The 13284-nt window shown below is 35.4% G+C and overlaps 1 protein-coding gene across 27 annotated transcripts in view; it reads right to left on the bottom strand.

The window, feature by feature from the left end:
* ADGRL3 (adhesion G protein-coupled receptor L3) overlaps positions 1-13284 on the bottom strand; it is a 737803-nt gene that overhangs the window by 84814 nt on the left and 639705 nt on the right. For all 27 annotated transcript variants that reach the window (XM_084758697.1, XM_084758684.1, XM_084758710.1 and 24 more), the window contains 2 exons: positions 6305-6371; positions 3708-3799 (listed from right to left, as the gene is read on the bottom strand). In XM_084758697.1, the coding sequence (XP_084614823.1) occupies positions 3708-3799; positions 6305-6371 (159 nt within the window). The remainder of the gene's footprint in view (positions 1-3707; positions 3800-6304; positions 6372-13284) is intronic.

The following is a 13284-nucleotide window of genomic DNA, read 5'->3' as shown; positions in this document are numbered from 1 at the left end:
GCCACACAAGATGTCTTATGTTTAGTGTTTGAAAGAATATGTCCTTAGGCCGGAGAGATGGCTCAGAGGTTAAGAACACTGGATGCTCTTCCAAAGGTCCTGAGTTCAATTCCCAGCACCCACATGATGGCTCACAACCATCTATAATGAGGTCCGGTGCCCTCTTATGGCATGCAGGCATATATACGGGCAGAAAACTGTATACATAATAAATGAATAAATCTTTTCTTAAAAGGAATTATGTTCCCCACACTTGCATTTTTAACCTGTCAGTTCTTTACAAGCACTTCTTACTTAATAAAATGTAATTTAAATAAAATTTCCTCCGGATTTTGGAAAGTGTTGAAGAATTTTTTTCTTGAGATGAATTTATTTTTCTTCCACATATTTTCTTGATCAATAAAAGATGCCCATTCTCTGTGGAGAAGTGTGGACAGAAGTCCCTCCACGTATAAGTCTATTTTGTCTCCATCACACACGACATTATGCCAAACGTCACTTTCTCCACTGTCTCACACTGGGCAATACTTAGCCTTCCAGTTAGCTATTAGCACAACAGAAGAACTGTCCCACTGTTGCTCCAGATGTGATTCCAGGGAATCCCTCAGCTCCTAACCGACAATGCCTCCCTGTTTCCTGTCTTGCATTCTTAATACTATTGCCATCGCCATCATTACAGTCCCACTTCAAAGTCATCTACCACATCATTTTAAAGACCAGCCTTCCCTTATTGGGTTTTTAAGAAAGCATCATCAGAGGCTTTGCATTCCTGCGCACATCTGATGGTCAGCTGTGCTACATCAGTCATCATACACTTGAAAAGAGGGATTCATGACTCAGCAAAGTTAAATGCTCTCCAAAGGCTTTCCGCTTGTAAGCAGTTTAGATAGGATGCAAATCAAGGTACTCCGACTTACGATTTCACTTGGCAATTGTGTTATAACGCTTAATGTGATCAACGCCATTAAGTATAATTATTTGTTTTGATGTGTCTGAGTGTTTTTCTAACCAATACTTGTTATCGAAACTCACTAGAAGAATATATTTTACAATATGTGACAACAAGCACTAAGAACAAGAAATACAGCTAAAGAAATATTAGAATGCATAAAATGTTTATAAAATTACTTTAAAATTATACTTGGATATAAGACAAACATTGCAAATTTGTATTAGTTTTCAGCCTTGTGGATATTGAAATAAAGACCAAGTTTTATTATTATTTGCTGAATGGTACATTAAAATTTAGGTAGATAATGTTTACAGTATAGAATAAAAAGAATTGAGACATAACTTATAATGACTTGAGAAAAGAAAAATGTGCTTTTGTGGCTATTTTATTTATCAAAATTCACTTTCATTGGGAACAGTATGGTACTCACAGTATATTTTAGAATGCAACTTAATTGTACATAACTCAGTAACATAATAATTATTGTAAAAAAGAAAAATTAAGAATACAAAGGCAGTACTTCACTGTAGCTAATTTCCAGTTGGTCCTCTAACATTCTTATTTTCCTAAGTCCTTAGCTAGTCTTTTAAATTAGCTTAGAAAAATTATTCATTCACCAAAAATTGGCTGCTTAATTTTAATAATCTTTGTCAATAACATCTCAATATACTGTGATATTCTGAAACACTATTCAAGGCAATAGTGTCAAGGATCAGATTTAGAAAGATGGGCGATGAGTGATATGGCTGTTGTCTGACACAGTTCAAAGAGGATGCCTGCAGCACATGGAAGTTACAAGAGCCCTGTAATGTCCTGAATGTATATTAATTTTAATAGAATTATTCATCCAAGTTGACACATAACATAGACAAATCACACAAAAATGTAATTTATCATAGGGGTGTGTATGTGTGTGTGTGTGTGTGTGTGTGTGTGAGAGAGAGAGAGAGAGAGAGAGAGAGAGAGAGAGAGAGAGAGAGACACGAATGTGCTCAATGTTAATATCTGTTGTCAAATATCAAGACCAATGAATAAGTTAAAATATAATTTTGCCTATAACAAAGAATTCAGAGACCTTTCAGAAAATGTAATTTAGCTTTTATGTACATTTTCATTGTAGGTTAGCATGAAATAAGAATATTTTTATACTTCTGCATACTTATACTAGTCTGACACTAAAAATGTAAAAATAATTGCAATAAAGCACAGATTTCAAAAGTGAAAGGATAATTGAGTAGAAATTGTTCTGGAGAGATTTTCTCCTAAGAGAAGGTATGTTTCAAAGGTAGTTAAGTTGAACATATGTTTTTATTTCAAAAAAAGAGGGTGGGGTTCAGAATCACCAAGAGGAAAGTCTAACCTAATATGCTCTGAAATCCAAACATAATGATCTAAAGTTTTAGATTTCTGATCTTCAGATTTTAAACAACTTCAGCTTTTAATTTTCAGATTAGTAATTCTCAACCATTCTCGAACTCTATACAAACATTATCAAATCTGAACTATTTAAAAGTCTAAAATATTTCTTGGACCTGAGCATTTCTGGTAAGACATATTCAGCCTGTGCGTCCAGACAGTGGGGAGAGTCCACCTCCCTTCTCAAAAGGACAAGAGGACAGCTACAAGCAAGAGACCGGAGGACTCAAACTCAGTGTTTTAGGATTGTTTCCGGCAGTATGAAATTTCCCTTTTGGTACCTGCAAGTACCATCAATTCTCATCCATTAGCAGATGCAGTTGCAGGTACCAATGTTGCAGAAGCCATCACTGCAGATACAGTCTCTGCAAATATCATCAAACAAGGACAATCATTTCAGGTACCATCACTGTAGGACTCATCACTGCAGATACCACCGCTGAATTACTGTGCTTGTGTGCACCATCACTGCAGATACCACCATTGCAGTTACCATATTTCTGTGCACCATCACGGCAGGTACCATCACTGAAGTCACCATATCTGTGTGCACCATCACTGCAGGTACCACCACTGCATTCACCATATCTGTGTGCACCATCACTGCAGGTACCACCACTGCAGTTACCATATTTGTGTGCACCATCACTGCAGGTACCACCACTGCAGTCACCATATCAGTGTGCATCATCACTGCAGGTACCATAATTGTGTGCACCATTGCTGCAGTCACCATAATTGTGTGCACCATCACTGCAGGTACCACCACTGCAGTCACCATATCTGTGTGCACCGTCACTGCAGGTACCACCACTGCAGTCACCATATCTGTGTGAACCGTCACTGCAGGTACCACCACTGCAGTCACCATATCTGTGTGCACTGTCACTGCAGGTACCACCACTGCAGTCACCATATCTGTGTGCACCGTCACTGCAGGTACCACCACTGCAGAAGCCATCACTGCAGGTGTCCTTGCTGGCACCATTGCTCGAGGAGACTGAGTACAGTGTGAGAGATTTCACACAGCCACTGCACTACAAAGCGGTATCCGTTTTCATTTAGAAATGCTGCACTTCTCTAAGGGACAGAGTGCATGAAGGACTTGAAAGCAAATTTATAAATTAGAGTTTATAGGGAAAAGTAGGTTTGGAGAGAGGGTTTCATTACATTGATTATAGGCTCTTCAAGTTACCTCAACTGTGAATAAACTAACTACTTTCCCTCAACAAAACAATACATTGAATGTTGACATCATTTTGTCATATCATTTTTGCAAGACAAACTGGCAATAATTTTAAAGTACAATCTATAAAAAATAAAAATAAGGATCACTTACTTGATATTATCAAGACAGCCTGATTCAGGTTTCAGTATGGCAGTATGGTGAAACATTTTGTATAAAGAAATCCCAAGGAAGATTACATTCAGCTGAAATGCAAAAGGTAATACTTTGTAGATAACCATAGTAGAAAAAAAGGCAAGTTCATCCCCTGTTACACATGAATTGTTGTTCTGGGAAATTAGTTCTCACTAGACTCTTGAAGGAATTGGATCACTGGTGACTGTCTAATACTTTAGCAAAGGCAAAAGCCAATTCCCAAAAGCCAGCTTTGGGAATTGTGATACCACTGAGTTATAAAATGTGGCTATGCCAAATACACACAAAATGCAAAATCAGTGGTAATTTGGAAGGATGCTGTTGAAATTCTGGAATACTGCAAAATACATACTTTTAAAAAAAGACAACCTCCCAAATCCAGGCATTATTTCAAGAAGGCTACTACATTGGCATTCTATGAACATGTCTCTAGCTTATTTAATTATATACACTTTCCATTTCAGTTTATAGAGATGAACTTTTTCAGATGCTAAATTATTAACATATACCTTTTATTTTATTAATTTATCTTTTGAAACAGTCTCAGTATATAGCCCTAGCTGACGCATAACTCATTATGTAGACCAGGGAGGCCTTTTACATTTATGGTCATCCCCTGAACACTGGCTACCCAGTTCAGAGATTAAAGACATACAATGCCGCGCCTGGCCACAAATACAAATACTAACCTCAGCACATTTCAAAAGCAGAATGTATTAGAAAATGACAGTTAAATTCTGACCTACAGTAAACTAGATTGTGAGCACAGAACATCTCTTAGTATTGTTATGCCACAAATCCAGGAAAATGTCTATAATTTAATAGAGTATATGTAAGAGAAATTTACTATATGCCTTACATGAACACCATATTCAGTGTTTCTCAATGTTCCTAGTGTTGTGACCCTATAATACGATTTCTCAGGTTGTGTGAAACACATCCACAGAAATATTTTCATTGCTACATCATAACTGTAATTTTGCTGCTGTTGTAAATTGTAATGTAAATATTTTGGGAAATAAAGGTTTGCCAATGGGGCTGTGGTCCACATGTTGAGAACCACTGTTAGAATGCAAGCCATAGGCTGAAGTGCACTTGGTTAGCCTCTACAGTCTACAAGTGGGGACTGATGCAGACAAGGATTGTTCAATGAAATGCTCCACTGGCATTCTTCCTATAATGCAGCTTCATGGCTTTTTGAGTCTCAAACATGAAAATCGAAAGGGGAAAAACTAAGCAAAACAAACAAATGAAACTGAGTGGCTCAAGAGCTTACTATGGACTGAATGCAATTAGTGGGAAAGCCTGGTGTGTATTGGCATAAGTTTGTCCCGGGTAATTATTCTGCTGTGACTTTTTAAAAATTTATTTATTTTATGTGCACCGGTGTTTTGCCTGCATGTATGTCTGTGTGAGGGTGTCATATCTTAGAGTTATAGACAGTTGTGAGCTGCCAAGTGGGTGCTGGAAATTGAACCCAGGTCCTTTGGAAGAGCAGGCAGTGCTTTTAACCCCTGAGCCATCTCTCCAGCCTCCTCTGCTGTGTCTTTTTTTCTTTCCTTTGCTTGCTGAAATGCTATTTGGTTAGAGAATGATTCCTAGTATATCACATATTTGAGTAATGGCCAAGGTAATTGATTTTAGACAGTAGGCTTTTTGTATTATATGTGTGTATACATATACATGTACATATTAACATATATGCAAACACACACACACATATATATATATTATATAACATCATGTTCAAATCTCAAACCTTTTATAATTTCAAAATATATTTGTCCCAAAAATATTCAGCCCTATATTTTATTCAAAGTACCACAGTGTAGAGGTCAATGGACAACTTGCAGAGTACTTTCTCTCTTTCCACACTGTGGGTCCCGGGATCTAACTCAATTCCTCAGGCTTGGTGGCAAGTACTTCTACCTGCTGAGCTGTCTTGCAGGCCCTAGGTGTGTAACGGTGACAATAATACTAATAGGTACATTTAATGATATGGTAAATGAAGATATTATTTAGGTAAAAATGTAAAGGGAGGCATGACCCCAGAACACACGCCTAATTTAGTCATCCCATTTTTAAGTAAAATCTTTTTAAATTTTAAAGTCTTGACAGTATACACAGATAGACAGGCAGGCAGGGAGGCAGACAGACAGATGTAAACTGTAAAGAATAACCAGAATTGACCTATTTTTTAATTCCTATTTGCTTTCAATCCCAATTATCCCAAATAAAAGGAATGAAAATATGCTGTTGTCTAAGATAAAGTCATCACTATTTAATCGTCTAGACAGCTGTAAGGACTATGTTGGGCTAGATTGTTGAGTAGCAATTTACTCTTGCAAATACTTTCTTTTTGCAACAGTTTTGATGAACTGTTTTACAATATAAAAGTGGGCTACAATGAGTTTCTAATTGCTTGAATTATGTAGGGTCATATAAGTACATGCTTTCCTCAAATTAACCTATGTAAATTTAAGGTAGTTAGTACATAGAGAGTGGACATTTTACTTCTTGACATAGGAAGTGCATAGTTAATTAGGAGTTCTCACCATAATTATCAAGGTCGCTGGTCCTATAAAACTCCAAATGAAGTAGGTGTCAAGGCGAAGCCAACATCTGCAGTGAAACACAAGGGAGAGAAGCCGTTCAAAGTCTGGGTACAGGACATATATCAAGAGTGAGCAGGTGACAGAGAAGAATGTGTGTAGCACAGTATTCCACTGGGAGACAGGAAATATTACATTGGTTGTTCATTTAAATTCTGAATTATGTGCCCAATTTCTGACAGCACTATTGATGGAGTAAGATAATTACCCCTGGAGGAAGCAGGGAAAAATGGCATCAGGCCTATTTGCTAAGGCCTTTTGTGTCTGTCATTGAAACCTTGGAGAGAAAAAAGAAAAGCCATGCATAGCCATTAAACCCAGTAGCTTTAAGCTATCCTTTTCTCTCCAATTACAGTGCTACATAACCTGTCTATCAGCTGTCAGGCAAAGTGACATTTTCCTGTCAAGAAGATCTGAGGAAATTCAGTACCAGAAAGAAATAAATTTGGTATCAGAAGATTGAAGTTTAATTAGGTTGGGCAGCCAACCTTTGAGAGTTCTGAAGCCTTAAAAAGAGCATTGCTATTGCTCACACTTCTGGATTGCAAGTGGTCCTTCACATCTGAGGAAGTTGATTCATGACCTAAAAAGTAAATTATTAATCACTTAATTTCAGCCACATTTAGTACTCCCCCAATTCTTAAAGCCTCTTGGAAATTACATTCCCATTCTTCACAGCGACAGGAAGACAAAGTGAAAGTGACTAGTTATGAGAAAGATTAATGCAAACATTGAACAAATTATTTGATGTTAAGAATAATATCTTGAATAATTTGCTACGTTACAATATCTGAGGCATAACTAAAACAAGAGCATTTCCATTGGTAAATACTGAGTGGCGTTCTGTTGTTTGCTCTAAACTCGTATTCAAATGATTTGAATATGCTGCTTGTTATACTAATGTTACATAAAGAGTAGTAAGACACCAGGATATCATTATGTAAGGATTTCACACATATTTTCAACATCAGACTGATAAAATGTTGCCTTCCATCTGAAAAAACGGGATGAAATTTGAAAACATAGTAGATCTATGTTTGCTAAAGGGATACATTACAAAATATACTGAAAGCTAGAGGTAAGCTCAGTGACCCAGGAGGCTCTGAGTTCAGCTGCCAGCGCCAACAAGAAGGAGGGAAGGAAAGGAGGAAGAGGAGGAGGAAGAAGAAGAAAGTAGGAGTAATTGTTCAGTGAAAAAGCCATGAAAATATTATCATCTATTTACTAAATATATATATATATATATATTTAATAAATAAAATGGTATTTTTACATGTACATAAAATGGTAATTTATATATCTATATGTATGACACACATACTTCATTATTTTAAATCTATCTCTAGCTATCTCTATCTATTTATCTATCTATCTATCTATCTATCTATCTATCTATCTATTTAAGTGGAAAGGAAAAAAGCCCATGAACTCATGTTAGGGATTGTCCCTTACAGGAGAGAGGAGACACCAGGGTTTATCATGCAAAGGGTTTAGCTGTATGTTTTATCTAATAATCCCTGAAAGTATGCCAAAATCCTGAGTTTTCACTTGGTCAGTAGAGGCAGTGATTATGATTTGTGTGCTTTTTTGCTACTTTTTGTAACTTGAAGTTCTTGTAAAATGGTTGGTAGCTGTATTTATAAGCAAAAACAAATTGTCATCAAAACCAATCTCTAAGAACCTGGCCATCTTCTTTTACCTTAAAATCCGTATAAACTGACTTCAGTAGCAGTGAGGTACACTCTAGTAAGAGACTGACTACTATACTAGTCCATAGTTCCTACTTAGACAAGATGGTTTGTTATTGTTCAAATGTATATAAAAATTCTGTGTGAAAAAATATTATTATGGAAGCAATTAGAGCTTGAATTACTAGCCTTTTGTTTTAACAGTCAGTTGTCCATTAGCTATTGTATTAAAATATTTGTCAGCCAGGTGTGGTGGCACACTCCTTAAATCCCAGCACTAGGGAGGTAGAGGCAGGCATATTGCTGAGTTTGAGGCCAGCCTGGTCTACAAAGTGAGTTAGGACAACGTAGGCTACACAGAGAAACCCCGTCTTGAAAAATGAAGCCAAACGAAACCATAACAAAACAAAACAAAATAATTGTCACAGAAAAGAGGCGTGAAGTGTTGCCTAGGAACCAACACACATCAGAGAGATCTAGTTTCACATAGGCTTGCTGTCCTCATTCTTACTGTAGGCTAGCTGGCCACCCTTTAAAGGAATGCATGTGTGTGAATACCTTGAGTGAATAGGGGCATTTCCATCACTACCTATAGGGTCTTTACAAAGACTGGGTTTTCCTTCAGGTTAAAGCAATAAAGGACAAAGCAAGTGCATGGCCCCAGATTAAGTCACAGGTAGCACCGCTCCTCCAACTGTTCAAGTTATAACAACACAATACAACATTAATAATACATTCAACAATAACTGGTAATAGGATAGTCCATTTATAACTCAAAACGTTTTGAAGAGGTCATCTAAGAACCAAAGCACGTTTTCAACAGGTAATTTTTATTTTAGGAAAAAAAATGTGCCCCAAGATCTTGTAGAAAATATTCTTTTTCAGGTAATAGATTACTTTAATCCTATCAGTGATTTTGCTGAATTAAAGTTCATATAAAATTTTAATATCTTTACATATTTTGTTTAAATAACATAATGGCATTAACTTCACCCTTATCAAGCTTGATTTCATTAGAAAAATCAAGTTAGCAAATGCCTTACTCTAAAATATGCATTTCATTAATAATCTCTTTTAGATGTGGAAAATAAGTGAGATGTTATTTTAGCCTTTAAGGAAATTCTTCAGAATTTGTTTAAATGACTTACATTCCCTTCATAAGTAAACAGTGGAAGAGGCAGAGGGGAACTTAACACGCACTGAGTGAATCATCACTCCATGAATGCTGTCTGGACTTTACTATCCTCTAGGTCTGTGTGGTAAGAACGCTGTTGCTAATTTGATTGCCATATGGCCATACCTGCTGTTGTTTTTGGCTGCATGCTGACTTTTGCAAAGCTTTCTGCATTTCATCTCTTTCTCATTACCCGTCTTCAAATTTTGCATGGCTCCCCCCATTCACTTTGCCCATATATAACAAAAAATATTTAGATGTTAATGCAAAGAATGGTATTGTTTACTAATACTTGACCATAAATGTGTGTGTCCTACCCCATAGTACTCAAAACTCTGGCTGCTCCTTGTTACTGGGATAAAATCCCAAACCACTGGCTAAAAGGAGCCCTGATCAGATTAGTGAAATAAATGCCAAAGGAACAATTCATCATACTAAACACAAAAAGTTCAGCTTACAAATGGTTAAATCTACTTCTGAATAAAATGGATTATCTGAAAACTGCAGTAATCAACTAAGTAACATTTGCCTAACAAAGCTGGTAATTTTAATAGGTCTTTCTTGTTTAATTTTCAAGACACCTCAATTTTGTATTTTTAAAGGATATTCAGTCCTTTGTGTTTAATGTTGAATTGTGGTTTTAGAAGTACTAAAAAAAAAATCTAGAGTGAAAAGAAAACTCATCGTGGTCATACTACCTCTTTCTTTTTCAATAGCAAATATATTTAGGAATGCAAAGGAGCACTTTTCATGTGCCAAATGTTCCTTGTCTTCATTTCATTAATGAAACACAAATGTGTCATTAAAATGCTCTTATTGTAGTATTCTTCAAATGGTAATAACATACAGCTATTTACATGATGAACTCTTATTGCATTGATATAATTTTATTGGTTTCAAAGATCCAAAGAATCAGTGCAAAGCCACAAAGATAAATTGTTGTTTTCCTCTAGAATTGTTCTCCAAAATGTAAGACACATCATTAAAATTAATAGGAAAGGAGTTGACATCATGTTCCTTTAAAACCTATTACCTGGTTTTAATGTTTATCCTTTCTGTAGCAACACTATTTTGTTTTATTCTGAATAATACTTAGGCATATAGCTATATAACATTTTCTCTTTTCATCTGTTGATAGGAATGGTAAGCTTCCATTATTTAGCTAACCAAAACAATGATACAGGTTTTAACTTTAGCATGGACTTATGTTTTGCTGGGTAATTGGGTAACTATGATTTGGTTGGTATTATGAAAAGAACTTATTGTTTTGCTAAGGCTGATCTCACATCCCTGGCCTCAAATTATCCATCCTGCCTCTGTACCTAACCATATATGAACAGTGCTTAACATTTGGAATGGTTCTAACTTCTACGACGTCAACCTTTATTATTATTCTTTTATTACTGCAACTCTAGAGAATGTAGACATTCTAAATCATACTGTGATCATTAGATGTGAAATGACAGCAATGGGCATTTTTAAGCTTCCTTTTATCTAATAACTCAAGTATACAGTGTATTACTTTTGGTAAAGTTCACTGCATTCGAAAAATAACAGGACAGTGGCTGTGTTGCTTCCGGATACAGTTCTGGAACAGATAACTCCTCCAAAGGAAATTGTATGTTCAACCTAGTATTACGTGACAGGGTAATAGTTTGATTCCAGTGATAGGACTCTTTGGTAAGAACATGATGGCACAACAGGACCTCAGTCTTCAAAACATATGCACACAAAGCATGCTCAAAGATGTTTAAAATAATATTTAAGCATAAACATGTGTTTTCCATACGTTGAATGATTACTACCATGTTATGTCATTGAAAGGTACTTCCCCATTGGCTATGCTATGCTCATGTCCAACCTATAGTCAAGACATATGAGCTGATGACTTTCTCTGAGGAAATGTTTCGTGCCACTTAAAATAAGAATGCTTTGTGAAATGCTCTAATAATTGCTGCTGGAAACAACTGATGAAACTTAATTTTCTGAGAGGGCTTAACTGATTATCAGTTGTGAACAAATTTATAAAATAAAGCTGTGAATAAAACTATCAGAGACTGTCAAGTCTCTTTCTTTGCTAACACATACTATAATGCACGGTTTGTACTGTAATCAGTGTTCACTTTTGAACCTAAATGCTTATACAAGTTATTTGATAATCTGAAATAAAGAATTTTGGGAAATTTTAGTTAACCTAGACTAGATAGAGCTTTGTAATTACTTTTAAGCCAGTGAGCTATGGAAACAAATGTAAAGATTAGTAGATGTCTTTAGTGATTTCCTGAATGTCATGTGATACCAATTATTTCTAACAGCTTGGCTCTTCTGGTATCCATGGATTTCTGGTTGATTATGAATGTTCTTGATATAATCAATGTACTTAGAATTCCTGTATCAATTTGCCAGCCCATGACTTATCTCTTAGATTACGCTCTAGCTTTACCCTTTTCCAGTGCTCTTCCTCTTTCAGGCACTAATTGTAATTCCTTCTCCCAACCCAGTAGGATGCGACCTACTGTCCCTTTGGTTGTACACATGAGATAATTATAAAGGTTGTTCGGAAAGGGCAAGAACTATATGGGCATTTAACTGTTTGAACTGTACACGTTTTTGTAATATTTTGTTAAAGCTTGAATGAACTGATTTGTTTCAGGTCATAACATCATAGCATTTAGATCTAGATTTCAGAGCAGTCCTGTTTGAATTCTTAAGAATCTTCATTATAATCATGCTATGACCGCATCCCAGGAAGTAGCTTCACTGATTGTTCAGAAGAATAAAAGCAGGAAAGATCAAAGATGAAAAGGCAATATATGCTCATTATTAACAGTGCAATTCAGATTTTTAATCCACTAGCCGAGGGTTATTTTTAAAAGATTTTTGGTTAGTTAAATGGATTTTTAAATGCCATGGTATAGTGTCCAAATGATACTGTAAGTATATTTTTGAATGTCAATTAGATTAAATTTTTTTTTTGTTATACACACATGAGAAGACGACTCTTTTATAAGCATTGCAAATTGATGGCAAACGAAAAAACATCTTAAGATGAAATTATGAATGCCTTGTTCATGAGTATGTGCTCTGTACATAATAAATTCAACAGCCTAATAACACTTCATAGAACACATCATAATCCATCAGCCAGATGGAATATGATAGCTATCTCTACTTGTATCAAAATAACATTTATTTAGCCTTACAAGACCATTTTCTCTCTAAATTCATCATCTACCATTGGTATCAGTCTTTTTTCTTAGAAATGTGTGCTGTTATTGTTAAAGCTTTCAGATGTAACACATCATTATAACCATAATGAAATGATTAAGTACAGTAAAAGGAGGGGGAAAAGAAAACTACTATTTGGATTATGTTATAATATACTACATTAATTAGAGCTGTTCTGGATATACTCTAAGCATTAAATTAGAATAAAAGTTAATTATCGTGAAATTTTCACAACATAAGCATTTACTTTACAGAGATTAATAAACATTTCAGAACACAGCTGACAGTATTTTTTATTTCTGGGTTATTATAGTTTATATTAGACTAGACTACACATATTTTTAATTGCTTTTAAGTAGTATAGTAGGAAACTTAAATAAGAGGTACATGTAAAAGGGTTTTTTTTTTTTTAGGTCTCTTCAACCAGTTCTGAGAATAGCTATAAGCATTTGTTAACTTCCAAAAATTTGTTTTGCTGCAGCATTTCATAAGAAATCAAAGTCAGATAGAAGAAATAAAATTTATTTATCTGGAATAAAATAAAAGCAACCAACAACAATTAAACAACCCGAAAGACAAAGACTGGAGATAATAAATACTAATGCAGAAATCCTCAAAGTTGAGTCAAAACTCAACGCCTTGGTTGGCACTATAGCTCAGCGATACAGTGGTTGGTTCATATGCAGCAACCTAACTTCAATCCCCAGCACCACACAAATTAATTAGTTAATTAAATCCATTGGTTATAATTTTATTGAAGAAGATATCTTGATTAAGCCCAAATGGAAACATGATATGTTCATGTCAGCTTCTGGGGGAAATACCTATCATGA

The sequence above is a fragment of the Acomys minous genome (genome assembly GCF_964271855.1).
Source record: "Acomys minous genome assembly, chromosome: 15".
NCBI classification, from domain to species: Eukaryota; Metazoa; Chordata; class Mammalia; order Rodentia; family Muridae; genus Acomys; species Acomys minous.
The sequence above is the reverse complement of the archived record's forward strand: the minus strand, read 5'-3'. Positions and strand labels throughout refer to the sequence as shown.